The following is a 19,925-nucleotide window of genomic DNA, read 5'->3' as shown; positions in this document are numbered from 1 at the left end:
CGTGAGGAGCATCTCACCTCCACTCCGCTAATGTAAATATAAACAGTCAATACTGTTAATAAACCCAATAAGCACAGGAACAAGACACTCGCAGAAGGCAGATGATGCGGGAGAATCAGACACACGTTATATTTCATATTAATTTATTTTTTACACAGTGTTCTCGACTTACGTCAATCATTTAATAATAATATAATCCCGATACAAAAATATTTCATCTCCTTACTTATTATATTGATAGATTCTCTTTTTACAATTTTATATATAATTCTCATTCTAATGTGCTTGTGGTCGTATCAGTATCAGTAACAGTATATTATATTGTGATGTCTCACTTAATTTTACTGTACATTAACTCGTGCTCCGAAACGCGTCGTCTAAAAGTCAAATCGACAACTACGCGGCGGCCTCGAGCTGCCGAGCCGCCATATTGAACGCGAACAACGCGGGCGCCATAACTTAGAGGCGCCATGTTTAACTTCGGTAAAGAACATTTAATATTTATGAGAACCTTCTATTTAAACCGTACATCACATACTCGAACGCACATATTTACATCGATAGACCTCAATAACAAAATAAAAATATGTCGATAATTATTTTAACATTAAACAACAGAAACATCTAACATGTTTTATGGCGTATCGTCAATGTTGCCATAATGAAATATAATTTTACCATATTTTATTAGACAATTATAAAACACAACAGAGCTATATTTTACATAGTCTTATAACGAAATAAATAAATAATATCTAAATAGTTACGTCTCTTATTGTCAAATAAATCTAAGACCCTATAGAACGCGGCCGACGAGGTCGAAAGCGGAATGTCGCGTTACTCTTTTCTTACTTACAGACTAAAATTATTTTTTTTACACTCGTGGAATGTCAGACCGTCGAGGCTCTCCGGAGGACAGTCTACGCGAAGGCTAAAGTTTCATCAAAATATACACAATAACTAACGACGTGATATCACTCGATGATATGATTTCGGTTTCCAGAAAATAACGAAACAATAGATACTGACGCTTAAGTACGGCCGGGGAGTCGTCACTGACAGCGGAGCGCGCGGGAGAGGTGCGCTGCGTAGAATATATAACAAATAACATAGGTATAGAAAATACACGCGGGAAATGTGACGTGACACAGGCAGGTCACCGCCCACCGCCACCGGCGGCACGGTAGGGCTCACGGAACGAGACGTGGACGGGAGAGGACGACACACGGAGAGAGGAGGAAAGTAAGACGCGTCACAACGAGGACAAGCAAATATAACAAGGAAAATATTCCAACTATAACAAAAAGTACACATGAAAATAGTTCACAGTTCACGAATTAGTGAAGATCCCCTCTCTGGCACATTGACATAGAGAACCCTTCTACCGCCAATATATTAAAGAGTTTGAGAAAAAAAGAGACAACAGTTAACTGTCGAATACGAAGAGGGGCGGATGGAAGACGCGAGGGCGGCAGCGCTCAGTGGCGGTCCTCCCTCACGAGCTGCGCGGTGTCGTGGCCGGTGTCCGCGGCCGGGTCCAGGGCCCGGGGGCGCCGGGTGCCGCGGGTCTCGGTGGACGACGGGGAGATCACCGCCGACACTACTTTGTCTTTTATTTCTTCCGGAACTTCGTAGATCCCGGCTAGAAAAAAACATGGTTAGTGATTTAGACTGTTCACGGACACGATCGTTTGAAATACGATGAGAACACTCACGTAACGGTGGTTCGGGCTCGCCAGCCGCCGCGGCCCGGGTGACGGCCTCGTACATGGGGTTGCTGAAGTCTCTTCCCTTGCGCGCGGGCTCGTCCAGAGCGTAGGCGTCTCCGCCGGCTCCACCCGGCGTCACCGGCGTGCCCACTCCGCCGAACTCTACGTTGGAGCCGGCGCGGAACGAAACGCTCTGAGAGGAAGCCAGGCTTCCCAGACCGCCCTTGCCGCTGTGAACGGCATGAAACGACATCATGTTAACTTTAGGTGAACTGGACGGACAGCGCTTATCAGTACACTTGACTTCTGCAAGTGCACGTTCTACTAAATATCGAATATTTTAAGGACCGTGTAGGGAAAGAGAAGAATAATTTCAGAACAGAAAACATTCCCCAAGATATCGGTTGGGATGAACTGTTGAGCTTTATGTGACCCGAGACAAGAAAAGGTCTGCAATTGACGAACTGAATCAGTCTCTCAGCACCGTCCGTGACGAGCCGTTGTAATCGTAATCCCCGAAGGTCGGGAAGTTTCTGAAGCCGAAGGTTTACGTATCAACGAAAGTACTCACAAGGGCCTCTTTCGTATGACGAACCAAGCGGCGGCCACGGCCACCAGCAGCACGAGCACCAGCAGCGCCGGCACCAGCACGGCGGCGGGCGCGGCGCGCGTCACGGCCGCCGCGGACAGGCACAGCGGCGGCTGCAGGGGCGGGCGGCACGAGCACTGCAGCCCGTCCGGACCCTCGGAACACGTGCCGCCGTTCTCACACGGACACACGCGCGGCAGAGGACGACTAGGCTCCACCGCTGAGGGTCGAGCGCCGGGTTACGGGATTGTTATAGAGTGTATTCGTTATATACATTTTGTGATTGTGGTGATAAGAATTATTAAAAACGAGAAACTACAACATGCACATTGATCTTAAAAAAGCGACGGTCATCTTATTCGAGAGGTTATTGAAACTCGAAATTCTTACCGGCGTCACAGACGAGTTCCAGGGCGGCTCGTTTGGGCGGCGTGAGTGTGTCGGGACAGGCGCAGCGCCGACCGCGGGGGACGCCCAGACAGAGATGCGAGCACGGGGAGCGAGCACACGCACCCGTGGAGTTGTAGCGGCGGGGGTGATACACTGGACACAGACACGCGTCACGTTACAGAACAGGCTGGCGGCGGTCACACCCGCGCCGCGGACACGACACAGAATCATTGTTATGAGAACTGTCAACTCACCTTTCACGGCCGACGGGTTGACTAGATCTTTCGATATGACTAATGGCACTCCTCGTCCGAACTTGTCCTGCCTGACGAGCTCGCCGGTGTCTCTCGTTACCCAGTACAGCGAGGACTCGAAGACGTCCAAAGACAAGGGATGTTTCAAGAAGTCTCCTTTCAATATGACTCTGCGATTGGTGCCATCGTGCTTCATCATCTCTATGGTGTTAAGTTTGGCGTCCGCCCAGTATATGGCGTGGTCCATGGCCTGGTCGATAGCTAATCCTGTCGGGTGACGAATGTTTTCAGTTATGATCGGACGTCTCTGTGAGCCATCCATCCAAGCGATTTCGATCTTGGGCGCAGAACCGGCGTCTGTCCAATACATTTTCCCCAATTGCGGAGCTAAAGCCAAAGATGTTGGACTTTCGATGCCTGCCGATACTAAGGCCCGCCTGTATCTGCCGTCTGTTCTAGCCACCATAACTCGACCTCTCGGTTTTGCTCCAGTTCTATCCGTCTCAGTCCAATATAAGTTCTCTCCGATATAATCCACGGCTAGGGCCGTGGGTTTCGAGCTGCCTTTCATGTTCAGGTCTTGAGCGAAACCGCTTTTAACTTGGCCGTTGAGAGCATTGATCATGTATGATCTCTTGATAGTCTTGTCGTAGCTGTCCGCCCAGAACACCATTTCTTGTTTAGGGTCGTAGTCGATCGCTTCTATCCTCTTTTCGGAGGTTATGACATCGAATTCCTCATTTTTATCTTGGACGAAAGCTCGAATTTCCGGTCCATTGGCAAACATCAATACAACTTCATCTTCCATTACTTTGCATATTCCTGATAAGCTATCTGCCAACCTGCAACGTAGAGAACAAATGTTGGTTTAAGTAAATTCAAATGTGTGAAGTAAATAAATACTTTTTCGTACTGTAAAAATTATACTCGTATATAGTATTTGTGTCGTACATAATAAAGAGTACCGCATACCTGAACCCATCTTTGCAACTGCAGCTGTAGCTGCCGTTAAGGTTGGTGCAGATATGTGAACAGTGATGGGCACCAGTGGCGCACTCATCGACGTCGGTACAGCGTTTACTGTCCGCCTTCGAAATGATCCAGCCTTGGAAACACGTGCAGATGTACCCACCGGTCCCAGGAACACTGCTATCCGGTAGTGTCAGATTGGTGCAGAAATGCTCACAACCTCCTAAAAGTAAAATGTGTCAGAAAATGTCCTATGGAACAGTACATTAACAACGCTCAGTCTTTATAGTCACCTTTATCTTGCACTGAGCAAGAGTGTGCGTGATGGCAGCCCAACTCATCGGAGCTGTCCCCGCAGTCGTCGGCCAGGTCGCAAAGCTTTTCACGGTTTACACATTGTCGGTTAGCGCACTGGAACTGTGTCAACGGGTCGCACGGCTTGGTGCGAGCGGCGCATAGCGTCATGTTGTTTTCGTCGGAGCCATCGCCGCAATTGTCCACGCCGTCACACACTTGATATCTGAGTATATATATTTTAGAATAAATACTTAATAAATATCTAAAATATGTATTACTATTAATTATATTCAAATGTTTGTTATATATTTGATATCGGCTATCGTACCTTGGCACACAACGATGATTATCGCAATGGAAGCGTCGAAGAGTGTCACAATTGAAGTTTGTACAGATGGAAGGCGTCTCGTCCGAGCCGTCGCCGCAATCGTCTGTTCCATCGCATAAATCAGACTGAGCCACGCAGAGATTGTTGCTGCACTGGAATCTGAAAACAATATACAATGTTAGCATTATGTACGAGGTAAACATGTACAAAACTATAATATAACAACGAGACACACCTGCTTTCAGGGCAGTATCTGCCACCGGGGAATCTTGGAGGACAACCGATTTCGTCAGACAAGTCCCTACAGTCCCGGTCGCCGTCACATCTAAAGTATGCTGCAATACAATGTCCCGATTTGCACTGGAATGTTCCGTTCTTACATTTAAATCCACCACATTCCATTTCATCAGTATTATCGCCACAATCATCTTCATGGTCGCAGCGCCATCTAGATGAAATACATTTGCCGTTACCACATTTGAATTCCGATTCAGAGCATTCTCTATAATTATGTTGGCACACGGATTCGACTTCGTCGCTTCCATCTCCACAGTCATCAGTAAAGTCACATAGCCACTGCTTTGGTATGCACCGATTGTTTTGACAAGTGAAATCGGTTTCACTATTACATGTGGGACAATTTTGTGGAAGTTCATCTGAACCGTCTCGGCAATCGTCCTTGCCATCACAGAACAACCATTTTGGTATACATCTATAATTACTCTGTCCTGGACAGCGCCTCCAACCGTTGGTACAATTTTTCTGTCTACACATGTAAGCTGGTTCATCAGAATCATCTCCACAATCATTGTCGAAATCACACATCCACAGCTTTGGTATGCAACGACCGTTCTTGCAAGCGAATTCGGTGTCAGGATTGCAAGGTCGATTGTGACACATCGTTGGGTCTTCATCACTGTTATCTTTACAATCCGTGTCACCGTCACATTTCCAACTGTCTAAAATACACCGGCCGCTTGATTTGCACTTGAATTCTAGAAGAGGACATTCGTGAGCGCATTGTGCTTCATCACTTCCATCGCCACAGTCGTCTGTGCCATCACAAATTGTTGCCGCTGGAGTACAGTTTGTATTTTTACATTGGAAGGAGCCCGCTCGGCAATGTCTTACTGGGCAAGTGTCAGGTTCGTCAGAACCGTCCGCACAATCTTTTTCGCCATCACATTTCCAGAACCAAGGAATACATTTTTCATCCCGACCGTTACACCTGTGTTGCCCATTAGTGCAGTTAGCAATGCAAGTTTTTTGGTCACGTGCTAGATAAAATTGATTAGGACATGCGCATTTATATGTCGTAGCGCCCTCTTCACCGTATCCCTCGATGTTGAGGTAGCTAGATATGTATGGTGGAGCTATGAGACATAGGTGAGAGCAACCTCCGTTATTTGTGCCGCAAGGATTATTATAAGGAAGTTGTCTTAGTGGATGAACAATATGAATGTCGTAGGGTCGGTGTGTAGTGTTTCTTAGTATTGTTAAGTTTTCACCCGAATGTTTATTTGCTTTACTAATAGCTTTCAAATTCCAGTCCGTCCAATAAATTTCATCGTCAAATAGACTTAAAGCAAAAACGTGAGGAACTTTGCTTCCTGAAAGGACAATATGCCTATGTTTGCCTTCTAAGTCAGCAGAACCAATGTAATCAAGATGAGCATCAGCCCAATAAATTCGATCTGTAAAGTAGTCGATGGTAAGCGCGTTTGGCCAGGCAATATCGTCTTCCCAATTCAATATTACAGTGTAGTTCGAACCGTCCATTCCCATCTTTCCTATATATGCTTGTAAGTGCCAGGATGTATAATATAAGTATCCAGTACCCGGATGAACAACTATTGCTCGAGGGTCAGCTATACCCGTCTTGAGCGTTTTCCTTCTAGTGCCGTCCAATTCTGATACATCTAAATTCTTTGAGTGTCGATCTAGCCAGTAAAGTTTCCGTCCTATCCAATCGACAGCGATGCCTTCCAGACCATGTGAGTCATGTCTTATTACAATTTCTTTTGTCGGGTTAGGATCGGTATAATCAGACCTATAAATGGTTTTCGCAGATACGTCAGCGAAGTACATCTTATGTTCCTTAATATCAAAATCAATAGCAACTACATTCATTAAATCTTGATGCATTAGGTTGTAAAGAGTTGCGTCCGTGGACATGTTTCTTACATAATATTTATTCGTAAATATAATCCACGCCGTAGTGTTGTCTTTTCTTTTGCAGGTATGTTCGTCGGCTTCTCTCTCATAATATTGTTCATTACATTTACAATAATAAGAGCCAGGAGTATTAGAGCAATATTGAGAACAAACTCCGGGTGTTTCAAGGCACTCGTCAATATCGGCACAAGCTTTGCCATCAGACAATAATTTATAACCTTGATTACACTCACAATAGTAACCGGTCAGTGTGTCAATACACTTATGGCCGCATTGGTGTATTTCTAATTTTGCACATTCATCGACGTTGCAGTGAGCTGGTTCATCAGAGTCGTCGGTACAATCCGAAACTTTATTACAAACAAGTCTGTTATCTATGCACTGGTTATTGTTACATTTAAATTGTCCTGTCGGACAGGTTTTGTTCTCCTTCATACAGTCGACTTCATCAGAATGATCGCCACAATCGTCTTCACCGTCGCACCTGAAGTGTGTTCGTATGCATTTGAAGTTTTGACATCTAAATTCTTGCGCTGAACATTGTTTGTATTGAGTATTACATTGTTTTCCTTCGTCGGAGCCATCACCACAATCATTATCGTGGTCACAAACCCAGCCTTCATTTATACAACGTCCATTGTTACATTGAAATTGATCTTCAGAACAGGGAGTTGGTGTGGAGCAATGATGTATGGTTGAGTTTTCATCTGCACCATCGATGCAATCAGGATCACCATCACATAACCATTTTTTAGGAATACACTGGGCTCGGCCCCAGAATTTGTTTTCTTCGCACGTGTATTCCGTTTCAGCATCACATTTTCTATCGTTACATTGATGCCTGCTATCTTCATCACTGTTATCCAGACAATCATTTTCACCATCACAGATATAAATTCTAGGAATACAATTACCGTTATCACACGTGAATAAATCACCGAAGCATGTTCTTCCTTCGGAGCGACAATATTCTGGTGGTTCATCAGCACCATCGCCACAATCGTCATCCCCGTCACAATACCAAGTTGCCGGTATGCATCTGTGATTAGGACAACGGAAACTATTTTGTGGGCAGGTTCGTTGTGCACAGTGTAGTGGATCTTCGTCTGAATTATCGCCACAATCGTTATCACCATCGCACAGCCAGTAAGGTTCGACACAGATATTTGTTTTTTCACATTTCAGATGATTTGCCGGACAAGTCGTATTCCTGGGACACATTTCGTGTGTTTCGTCCGATGTTACATTGTCTTTACAGTCATTGATACCGTTACACACTTGCGTCTTTGGTATGCAACGTGAATTCAGACATGTAAATTCCCCATCTGCGCAGGGGGGATATACACAGCCTTCTTCGTCTGAGCCATCTTTACAATCGTTTTCATGGTCACATTTCCATGTTTTAAATATGCAGCGTCCGTTATTGCAACGGAATTCGTTGGGAGAGCAGGAATGGTAAGCGCAATAGTTCTTATCCTCATCCGAATTATCACCACAATCGTCATCACCATCGCAAGACCACATTCGACTAATACACTTACCGTTAGCACAAAAGAATTTGCTAGCATCACATGTTAAGTTTTTAGCCACACACATTCTACCCTCGTTGACTAACTTCGTGTTGTCATCGCATTTACATTCCACCGTGTTGTTCGGTGCCGGATGGCAGCTATGCGCACAACCTCCATTACTTATTTTGCATGGATTCTTTTGACACTTCTGTCTGCTTGTGCTGTAAATGTGTATATCTCGGGGCGAATCTTCCAAACGCTTAACGATTTCGACCATGTTTGCTCCGGTATGTTTTTCAGCTCTATAGACGCCTCGTAATTGTAAATCGGTCCAGTAAATATAGTCGCCGAATACTGTGATGGCAAAAGGATAAATAGTTGCCGAAATAAGAACTTCGCGATCTGTGCCGTCTAATTTCGAACGCTCGATCTTTTCTCTGACGGCATCAGTCCAATATAACATATTGTCGTCAAAATCGATGGTCAATCCACTGGGTTGTGACAAGTCTTTATCTATGATAGCTTTTTTAAGAGAACCTGCCATTGTGGTTCTGTATATTTTTCCCGATGTTCCAAACCGTCCCCAATCAGTATAATATAAAGTTCCATTGCACGGATCAACAACTATTGCTCTAGGTCGTTCTACTCTCGCAATCATAACTAGTTCAGAGCCATCCAAATTCATAGCGTAAATAGAATTATTAGAACTATCAGTCCAGTAAACTTTCTTTTGCGTCCAATCGTATGATATTCCTTCTGGATTAATATTCTTAGATATAATATTTTGGATAGCCGAGGGATTCGGATCATTCGCCGGCATCCAGGCTATTCTAGCCCAGGGTCTTATTTGAGTAAAGAATAACTTGTTATCCGCATAATCGAATTCAACTCCCACAACATTTGTGAGATTACCGATAGGTTTAAACGGCACACCCGTAGACTTCGGATCTAGATTAACAGAGCGTATCTCAGTCCTAGTCGTGAATACTAAATACTCATCAACAACATCACACTTTTTAGGATTAGTTGCCGATATCTGTCCGACTGCACAGTCACATCTGTGAGTATAGCCTTTGTTAGCTTCAGGAGGGTAACTGAAACAGAGTTGGTCGCATCCTCCGTTGCCCAGCTTTCGGCATGGATTGCTTTCATCGTTGGGTTGGTTATTAATGTCAAATATGACAATGTCTCGCAACTTCGGTAAGTTTGTTCGTAGTTTTTCGGGCATTGACATATTACCTGGGAGTTTCGAAGCTTTGTAAACAGTTTGCAGATTTCTATCGACCCAATATACGCTGGACGTGTGTATAGCGATACCCATAACGTTCGGTAGGTTTGATCGAATAAGTTGTCTGTTGCCTCCGTTATAAGATATTTTTTGTATTTGATCTAGTTTAGAATCCACCCAATATACGTCGTGAGTGAGCATGTCTATGGTTAGATCTCTGGGGTTAGATATTCCTGAACTCACAACTGTCTGCCAATTACTACCGTCGAGGTAAGCTTTTCCAATGCGAGGATATTGACCATAATCTATCCAGTATAGAAGCCTCTTCAATGGATTTACAGCCAATTCTCTTGGAGCATCCATTGTCGTTTTGACAATAACCTTTCTGTTTGTGCCATCAAGCCAAGACATTTCAACATAATTTTCATGCGGGAATACGTTGGTGAAGTACAAGTTGCCAGCTACCCAATCTATGGCTAAACCTCGAATTCCATTACTGCCTATACCATCTTTTATAACATGTTGGAGCTCCGAGCCGTTCGGCCGAATACGGAAAATACCGTTCCATTGACCTCTGTTAAATTCTATCCAATAAATGTAATTCTCAGCAAAATGTACATCAACGTGCAATATGTAGTGTCCTTGACCAGTAACTGGGATCATGGCTTCCGCGCTGCCTTCGAGACTGTAGCCTCGTATGAGATCCAGTTGGGACACCACCGCGAAAGTTTTATATGGAACACAGTTGACTTCGTTCTCTTTCCTATATCCAATCGAGCAGCCACACACTCGCGACCTGCCCTCGCTGGGAATACAGATTTGTTCACATCCCCCATTATTCTGCGTACATGGATGATGTATCATCTTTCTCTTTTGGAATATCGTTAGGGATTTCAAGTCACTTTCGTTGTCCAGAATAACCTTGATGTTATCGCCGTTAGGGAGGTCGGCTTTAAATATCTTTTCATATTGTGTATCTAGTACATACAGACGGGAATCGAGGACCGCTATAACTTTCGGATAGGCTATAGCGTTAGCTTCACTAAGGATAGTTTTCCTGTCATTGCCTTCGGTATTAACGCTATTTATGCTAGCAGGATACTGAGTACTAAAGTAGACAATTTTTTTATCCACATCGATAGTCACCGCTTCAGGCCTCTCGATGCTGTTGACGAGAATGACGGGATTGGTTCCGTCCATGTTGACTTTACCAATCTTTGCAGGTACGCCATAGCCACCTTCGTCTGACCAATATATTTTTCTGAAATTCACACAAGTACATAATTTGTGAAATGTAACTTTATTTTTAAAGAGGTCATGATATCAAATTCAATGAAGTACTTACCCTTCTGTCGGGTCTAAGCATAGGCCCTTAGGTTTAGCGATAGATGTTTTGCTACCGTCATTTGCAAATACAATGGTCCTGTATTTAAGTTTTCCATCAACTCGAATTAATTCAATGTTGCTGGCCGCTTTATTGGCAATGAATAGATTTCTTCCGAGCCAATCAAAAGCTATAGCTGATGGAGATCCGACGATTCCAGTGTCTTGTCCAGTAAATTCAACCTTGTTCCCACCACCATAGGGCATGCTGTATATGGTGTAATTTCCATCATCTTCATTTTCGGCGTTAATAGCTTGAAGCCAGTACAGCATGTGACCTTGCCGGTCGTAGTCCAGTTGTATCCCTCCTGATTGAGAAAAAAATATCAAAATTTACATAGCACTCTGTGGCTTTAAGATAATAAATAAAATCTCCCGTTTCGAATACTTTTCAGCAAACTTGATCCCGGACAGACGGGCTGGAGGTGTCTTCAGTGACTCCGAAAAATTTACTGTTAATTAAATGTGTACAGGAAATTTTATTACCTACATTATATCGTATAAAGATAAAGAATTTTACCTTGTATACCAACAACCGGTGGTAGCTGTCCAGCTCGTCCTGAACCGTCTGGACTCAGGTCTATTATTTGCGATCCCTTCAAAACCATCAAATATGCCGACTCCTCTGTAATTAACGATAACCAAAATAAGTAACTAAATATTTATTTCCTATTTCCTAATGCAATGTGTAAAGATGTTACCTTCAATGCATTTGCCATCAGGAAGCAATTTATATCCAGGTTTACACATGCAGGTGTAAGGGATCGATTGATTCGGACTCAGCAAGCACAGGTGTTGACACGAGTCCTTCGTGCAGGGCGATGGATACTGTGGCTGCAGCGAGGGATGGTGCACGTGAATAGAGAGCGGCTGAGAGATCAGATGGGACACCACGGTTTGGTTCGTTCCTTTAAACTTATGAGCCGACAACACTCTGTTCAGTTGGCGATCAGTCCAATATAATGTGTCCTCGAATAGAGTTAACGAGTGAGGATGTAGTAAGTAATGACTTCCAGCCAAGACTTGCTGTCTACCGGTACCGTTGTAGTAGCAGAAATCGATGAAATCTAATTTGGAATCGGCAAAGTAAACTCTTTGCGTAGCGGTGTCTAGCGTTAAACCGTTCGGCCAGTAAATTTTGGTGTTAATGATAGCCATACGCTGTGTTCCATCCATTCCGACTCTTTCGATGCGAGGGTTCTCGCCCCAGTCCGTCCAGAAGAGCCACCTCGCATTAGGTGCAGGGTCTAGACACATTCCTCTCGGCTGAGTAATGTTTCCGCTCAGTAAGGCCGTTCTCGCACTGCCATCTTCTTTCGCGACTTCGATAGTGTTCAGTTTGCTGTCCAACCAGTAAATGTTTCCTCCCACCCAGTCGTACGCCAGTCCCTCCACGAGGTCTAGGCCAGTAGATATAATCACTTGCGGTTCGCTGCCACGATCTAATCGTGATATCTTCTTGAGTTTCATGTCGGACCAGAATATGGTGCCCGTGTGCATGTTAGAGGCGGTGGCGACGACGTTTTCAACGTTTATCGGTACCCGTTCAAGTCCTTGTTCGTCCAAATCTGCGACTAGGATGGAATGTCTGTTTGAAATAATGAGGAAAGCACTGGAATGATTGTTAGCCTTGCAGCTGTGTTTGTCAGGAGCTAGCTGGTATCCCTCAACACAGCTACAGAAGTACGAACGCTTGGTGTTGGTGCACACTTGCGAGCACAGACCGGGCGGGTTACATTCATCTATGTCTTTGCACGTGTATCCGTTGCTCTCCAGCTCCTCACCGCTGGGACACAGACACAGCGGACCTTCGGGCGTTTGAATACATTCGTTACAGAGAGTGGCGCCTCGTTGACAATTATCAAAATCACAGGCTGGTCCTGAAGAAGATTAAAATATTGTTAATATGTGAAATAAATTGTGGATCCCATGACATAGAGTATGTGAATTACCTTCATCGGCTCCGTTCGGACAATCAAAGTTACGGTCGCAAACTTGTGTAATATTGACGCAACGATTTGATACACCCGGACACTGCCATTGACCAGAAGGACATCTGAAATCATTTTATAGTTTAATATTTATGATATACTAATTTAAGTACAAATGAATCATTTTTAATAATTTCAACAAATGTAAGGAGATCATATTGACCGGAAGGGTGGAGGCTTGCAGGCGTGCTGCAGCCCCTCGTCGGATCCGTCTCCGCAGTCGTCCCGTCCGTCGCACACGGCGGCGCGGAACACGCAGCGGCCGTTATCACATCGGAAGTGTCCCGCGCCACACGCGCTGGCTCCGCAGCCCGCTGGCTCGTCCGACAGGTCCTCGCAGTCGGGAGTGCCGTCGCAGTACCACGTGCGGGGCACGCACAGACCCGACGCTGCGCACTGGAACTGTCGCTCCGGGGCGCACTGGTGCGGCGCCAGCGCGGGGCAGCCGGCCTCGTCTGAACCGTCGTTACAATCCGGGATACCGTCGCACTTGTACGCTTCTTGCACGCATTGCTTCAGGTCCGCACACTTGAACTGCGATGCGAGGCACGCCACGGGAGGACAGTCCGCCTCGTCCTGCTTGTCGAAGCAGTCGTCGTCGCCGTCACAGACCCACGACGCCGGGATACAGTGACCCGTGCGCGGGCAAGTGAACTGAATGATGTAATGGGAGTTATAAGTACATTGGCAACGTATGTGACCTGTATCATACTACTATAATAAATGGAAAATGAAAATTACAACTCACTTGGAAGTAAGCGCACGTCTTATCAGCACAGTGGGAGCCCTCGTCGCTTCCGTCTCCGCAGTCGTTCTCTGAATCACACTTCCAGGTGTTGGGAACACAGCGTCCATTTCCACATTGGAACTGCGAAGCCGAGCAGGTTACGTTGACACATCCGATCTCGTCGGAAAAGTCACCGCAGTCATTCTCGGAGTCGCATTTGAATGTCGCCGGAATGCATCGACCAGACTTGCACATGAACTCCGACGCGCTGCACGTCGTTTCTAGGAAAATATATATCGTTTAATAATCAAGATCCGCGACCTAACTCGTATAATCCGTAAGAGTACGATCCGGAACTCACTGGTGCAGTTCTGCATCTCGTCGCTGTTGTCGAGGCAATCGTCGTCTCCGTCACACAGCCAGGAGCGCGGCACGCAGCGCTGGTTGTCGCAGGTGAAGTCCCAGGCGTTGGGACAGGCCGGCAGAGGTGGCTCGGCGTGAGGGTCGGGCTCGCAGCGGCCGTCGGCAGTGGGCCGCTCTCCGTACGGACAGCCGCAGCGCACCGTCAACAGCTCGGTGTTATTGCGAGGCACTGCGAAGCAAAACTTCTGGCAGTTGCCGTTGTTGTGGGCGCACGGCTGCATCGGATCTATCTTCTGTATCTCCTCGCTGTAGACCTTTACGCCATAAAGTCGGTTGGTCTGAGGTTCGCGCACCATGATGTCCTCTTTCTCGCCAGTCAGCTTATGGAGTCGCACGATAGCATCGAGTCTCCAATCCGTTATGTACAAGAACTCCTTGTGGATCACTATCGAGAAGGGATGCCTTATCAGTCTAGAGTTCACCGTTTTCACGTCCGTACCGTCCAACTTGGCATGTTGGACATGATCTAGGAGCGCGTCGCACCAGTAAACTCTGTCAGCTTCGAAATCGATCGACAGGCCGTTCGGCCAGCCTAAAGTTACGTTCTCGAATACTAAGAGCCCGGTACCGTCGGTATTCGCCCGGCTGATGTTCGCCGGTCTGTCCCATTCGGAAAAGAATATATAGCCTCTATTAGGATGCACAACAATAGCGCGAGGTCTTTTAAGATCTTTCAATAACGTCCGTTTATACGAAAAATTCCTTGTAGATAAAACATTCAGGGTTCCTTTCCTGGAATCAATATAATACAAGTTCTTAGAAGCCCAATCCACAGCCAAACCCTCGACGCCTTCGTTCTGCGACGCTAACACGATTTCTCTCGTCGTTCCGTTCCGGTGGACTCTGTATATAACATCTTGTAAAACATCTGAGTAATAGATATGCTCATCGCGAGCGTCGAAATCGAGACCAACAAACCGAGCCCTCCTCGACACTACGGGCAAAATAGCATCACTGAAACCCTCAATGACAGGGTTCAATACTTTTCCTTTAATAAACCTCTGCTGGGAATACATAAGGAACTCTTTTACAATATCACAATTTCTAAGGTCTGCTTCCAGTCTGTACCCGATGTTACAGGCACATCTATATCCCAGTCCAGCCATGAACAGAGCGGTCACTATACACATTTGGGAGCATCCTCCGTTGTTGTTGCCGCAGGGATTGTTGACCGAAGTCTGCTTTAGTGAGTGCACGACTGTCAGAGCTTTGGGTTCTCTTATATCCTTCGTTTTGTATATCGACTGAATGCTCGACGAACCCTCGTACTTGTTGACGGAGCTGACGCCTTGCTTGGTGCTGTCGGACCAGTACACCCTGTCCTCGAAGAGAGCCAGTCTGTTCGGACTCGGCACTTGTTGTCCGCGGAGCACCAGAAAACGATAGTTGCCGTCATAGTCCACGGTTTCGATGTAGTCCAAAAGAGAATCGCACCAAAATATTCTCCTAGCGATCGTGTCCACGGCTATGCCGGACGCCTTGTAAGTCGCCTCGGAGACTATGGCTTTGACGTTGGTTCCGTCCATGTTGGCGCGAACGATCTGTAATAATAATATATTTAAGCTGTCGCACTTCAACTATGCAGCGCGTAGAATGTATCCGTTGTAAGTTTACCTGACTGCTGTCAGCCACGAACATGAGCCCCAGCGTGGGGTCGAGCGCCAGGTCGGCGGGGCTGGTGAGGTTGGAGCCCAGTACGACAGCGTGCCAGCGTCCGTCCAGCTCGAACACGTCCACCTTCTGCCCGAGCGCGTCCGCCACGTACAGCTTGTCCCCGACCCAGTCCACGGCCAGCGCCACCGGCGCCCACGAACCCGCCACCGAAATGTCGTTGCCCACGTAGTTCGAACCCACCGGCGCGTTCAGTTGCATCGAGTGAATCTACAAATCAGAAATATTATTAATTTACGTTCCATACATTTATCTCATCGCAAATTATTAAAAATTATCGACCTTTCTAGTTTTGACATCGGACCAGAAGAGCAGGTTCCTTCTGTAATGGTAGTCGATGCCGGTCGCGGTGGCGTTGGCGAGTGTGGAGGGCGGGCGGAGCGGGGTCGCGGGTGGCAGGGCCGGGGAGGGCGGGGATGGCGGAGGCAGCTCCAGACGGAGGACGCCGCGCTCGTGGGCCAGAGCCAGCCACGCGCCACCAGCGCTCAGACAGTCGCCGCGCGCGCCCAATGTGTACCCCGGGGCACACGCACAGTTGTAAGCTGAAGGAGCGGGGACGTTATAGGTTACTCTAATGGTGAATGATACGGTATATACGAACATGACGTAAATTATACTGTATGAGACTGTAAGCCCATTGAACTGTTGGACATTTTAAACTTCCGTCACTTGACAATAAATTTAATCTAAAGAAGTTTATTGCGAAAAAAAAATTACAGGAGGCAGGTTCCTAGTGTCAGTATCTTCTAAATAATTAACAAGCTTGAATGAGGGTATTATATAATGGACGATGGTAGAAGCGGCTGATGACCAGGATAGTATCAATCGATGTTTACTAACATCCAGGAGTGTTGATGCACAGCTGGTGGCAGGGTCCCCACTCCCGACACTCGTCGCGGTCCACGCAGGTCTTGTTGTCTGAGGCGAGGGTCAGTCCGCTCCCACAGGAACAAGCGCCTCCCGACGGCGACGCCACACACTTGTACTCACACTCTAACGCCGGACATGACAACGTCGCTGAAGGAGAGACGGAGAAAGAACAGGTTAATTTCGTTAACCAGAAAAGAAAATTATGGTATCACTAGTCGGAAGTGATGTCAGTTATTATATATATAATGTTTTACAACATCTTGGCGCGAAAATAAGGAAAGAAACAGTGGTACCAAAATGTCGGATTCCAAACTCAATAGAAACATTTTGTTTGTTTTCAATTGTAACAATGTTTATGGCAAAATTAATTACACATAAATAAATCACTGGCAATAAAGTAGTAGATAAATATTTTGAGGGATAAATTATATGTAAATTTTGATTTAACTTGATGTATTTTACTACATAACTAAGTATAAGTAGAAACCAATTAGCTAGAGAAATTACAAAAAAGAACCATCAGAAGCTGTTAGGATTAGCGATCAATATTCTGAAGAACACTTAAACACACGCAGTGACTAAAAGCGAAAAGTATCTTGGAACAAAAAAATAACACATGAATTTTTAACAAGACTTTGTCCAAATGTTCTTTTAAGAGTTGAATGCAAACTTCCTGTTCCCCTCAGTTTCCTATCCAGGTAGTACTTACAACAAGCAGCCTCTTCATCAGCGCCGTCCTCACAGTCTCGTTTGTTGTCGCAGAGCTGCGATCTCGCGATACACTTGTGTTCTCCGCCGGGCGCTCCCCGCGGACACAAGTACTTGTTGTCAGGACAGGCGATGGCGCTGCAGTTCCTCTCGTCGGTGCCGTCCGAGCAGTCCCTGTAGCCGTCGCAGCGGTAGCTCGCGGGGATGCAGAGCGCTGTGCCGCAGCGGAATTGACCGATGTGGCAGGGGGGGAAGCCTGGCGAGGAGCGACGTTAGAACATGTTAAACAGTTGGTGTAGCAAGCATCGGACACATGACTTGGCTCGTAATAATCACGGTATCAAAGAAAGATTGAAATTAACAGAATTATAACATGTTTCAGATGTCCACAATTTGTATTATTGAACAAAAGGAATCCAACTCGAGTCCTTACTCTATATGAACACGAATTGAACGTGTCTGGAAGTAAAGCCAAGACGTCACTGAAATCTTCTCCAAGTGTTGTTTCATTGAGATAACTCTCAATAACAGCTCAGAAATATATGATTGATTTTATTAATGGGTCGAGATTATCTGACAAGACGATGATAATGAAGTTCTAAAATGACATCACGTAACAATACAAGATAGTTATGTGTATAGTACTATAAGATAGTGTTACGAACTGCAATGTGCTTCGTCTGAGTTATCGCCACAGTCGTCCTTATGGTCACATTTAGCGGAGGCGTCGACACACTTGTCTCCGGAGGCACATTTGAACTGATCCAGTCGACATGCGATTGTCTGCCCCGGACAATCCTGCTCGTCCTTACCCGTCCTACAATCTAAGTACCTGAAATATATATATCACGATTTAACAGTTAGTAAATATATACTCAATTTAAATTCAGAGCTAAGGTGAAAATTCCTTGAAAAATCTCGGATTATATGAAATTGATATCAAAGTTAATTATGAATTTTGTCTAAAGGCGAATTCGAGTCAGTCATTCTTTCAATAAAGGTTTAAATTTATTTTGTTGTGATTCCCAAAACAAATGAAAACCGTTCTAGATAAAACCCGTTCGGAATAAAAATGGCACAGAGAATGACCCAACTGACCCGTCACATTTCTTTTCTTTGGGTATACAGGGTCCCTGTGAGGAGATCTTGCCTGCTGCCGCACCTTCCATACCGCACTGGAAGTCTTCGGTCTGACACTTGCGGTATGCTGGAATTAAATATTACGTTTATTTTAGTTACATGAAAGTATTTCTATTTAGGAACCACTTTTGCCTGGACAGGTAGTGTATAGTCAATGCTGTTGATGAAATTAGTAAAAGACAATGAACAAACTACAAAAAATCTCATTCGTACTTGAAACTGATTGTAAAACGGGTGATCGTGTTACTGCTATGATGTGATTTTAATATAAAGTTATGTAAAAACCCGATAAAGGCAGGCTTTGAACGGGAAGTGCTCGGCTTCGAGCGCTGTTTGTAGAGGAAAGCTTCACGAGTTTAAAGAAATTGTAAGAAAAATCTCTAAAGAGGTTTCACTCTGTTAGCTCTACCACAAATATTTTATAAGTTCGTGTGTTCTTTGAGGGCGTCGTTTGTTCTGGGATTAGACGATAAATACATTAGGACCTTATAAATGTATAATAGCATAGTGCAATATATTTAATGATTGCTAATTTAAGGTTGGGTTAAGGAAATAACACGAGTTATCTGTCCGTAATATAAAAGCAAGAAAAATGTTCACATCGTATCCGTCAGACGTAAGGACTGAACCATCAATGAAGTCCATAAAATGGTACATTTACTGTGGGACGCGATGCAGCGAAGTCACAGCATAAAACTGTTGAACCCTGAAGTCTCCGTGACCGAGCTGGTGACGATTATACTAATAACACGTGGCAGAATTACTCTCACACGAGATCAGTGAGGGAGGACATGAAAACGACCCTCCACCCATTTAAAAACCTTCCATCCCTCCGTGCCGATTCATATCGTATGGCCTATGCGGGGTTATAGGAAAAAAATAAATACGTAGTCAATCGGCGTTTTACCTTATCATTCATTTAGCTAAACGATGCCAAAATACAATTATGTCGGATAACACCTCTCTCCACAACTACGTCAGTGAAATTATGTGATTCTAATACGTCCACTTATTAATTAATTAAAATCGGTGTACTGAGGAACTATAATAGTGACATCATTTCTAATGCTACTCCAAATAGCTTAATTTTTGTTTGAAGAAAACTAGGAAGAGACCTTGAATGTATTGATGGGTTCAAGTAAATCACATTTTAAAAGAGGAGTGATTATTCGATATCGCATACCAGGACCCGGAGTGTAACATTTAATAAACAATGATTAAACAAGGGCTTCATGGAATATAATCTGAAGGAGCTCAGCGGCGAGTCCGTTTCATTAGACATTCTGTGTTCACGCCGAGCGTTCCTTTGTGCGCGAGATTAAATGCAAATCTTCACTAAAATACTTACATGCACGCTGTACGTTCTAATTAAGATGTAGCTGCACCAGCTGGAGATCCAAATTAACAAACCGTCATCTACTTGTATTAAAAAGAACACCTCCCGGCCGAGGGTGTGCATGTGTCCGTCTCGACCGGCGCTAGGTAACGAGATTTGTATTATGTTTTAATTTAAATGTTCGTTACAAGAGTAGTTTCAGATATACAACACTGAACTGAAATCA

The 19,925-nt window shown here is 45.1% G+C and overlaps 1 protein-coding gene across 2 annotated transcripts in view; it reads right to left on the bottom strand.

The window, feature by feature from the left end:
* Positions 1–126: 126 nt before the first annotated feature.
* Positions 127–19,925, bottom strand: part of LOC116772344 (low-density lipoprotein receptor-related protein 2) — a 95,921-nt gene continuing 76,122 nt past the window's right edge. For both annotated transcript variants that reach the window (XM_032664502.2, XM_061522393.1), the window contains 22 exons: positions 18,322–18,430; positions 17,889–18,055; positions 17,225–17,479; positions 16,486–16,662; positions 15,928–16,187; positions 15,589–15,855; positions 13,913–15,515; positions 13,573–13,832; positions 12,988–13,478; positions 12,786–12,889; positions 11,535–12,713; positions 11,354–11,458; positions 10,796–11,141; positions 4,772–10,711; positions 4,537–4,695; positions 4,205–4,431; positions 3,915–4,134; positions 2,943–3,784; positions 2,689–2,841; positions 2,281–2,518; positions 1,716–1,939; positions 127–1,642 (listed from right to left, as the gene is read on the bottom strand). In XM_032664502.2, the coding sequence (XP_032520393.2) occupies positions 1,479–1,642; positions 1,716–1,939; positions 2,281–2,518; positions 2,689–2,841; positions 2,943–3,784; positions 3,915–4,134; positions 4,205–4,431; positions 4,537–4,695; positions 4,772–10,711; positions 10,796–11,141; positions 11,354–11,458; positions 11,535–12,713; positions 12,786–12,889; positions 12,988–13,478; positions 13,573–13,832; positions 13,913–15,515; positions 15,589–15,855; positions 15,928–16,187; positions 16,486–16,662; positions 17,225–17,479; positions 17,889–18,055; positions 18,322–18,430 (13,490 nt within the window). In that variant the 3' untranslated portion in view covers positions 127–1,478. The remainder of the gene's footprint in view (positions 1,643–1,715; positions 1,940–2,280; positions 2,519–2,688; positions 2,842–2,942; positions 3,785–3,914; positions 4,135–4,204; positions 4,432–4,536; positions 4,696–4,771; positions 10,712–10,795; positions 11,142–11,353; positions 11,459–11,534; positions 12,714–12,785; positions 12,890–12,987; positions 13,479–13,572; positions 13,833–13,912; positions 15,516–15,588; positions 15,856–15,927; positions 16,188–16,485; positions 16,663–17,224; positions 17,480–17,888; positions 18,056–18,321; positions 18,431–19,925) is intronic.

Source organism: Danaus plexippus, chromosome 12 (genome assembly GCF_018135715.1).
Source record: "Danaus plexippus chromosome 12, MEX_DaPlex, whole genome shotgun sequence".
In the NCBI taxonomy this organism is placed as follows: Eukaryota; Metazoa; Arthropoda; class Insecta; order Lepidoptera; family Nymphalidae; genus Danaus; species Danaus plexippus.
Note: the sequence above shows the minus strand (reverse complement) of the source record. Positions and strands in the feature narration are given on the sequence as shown.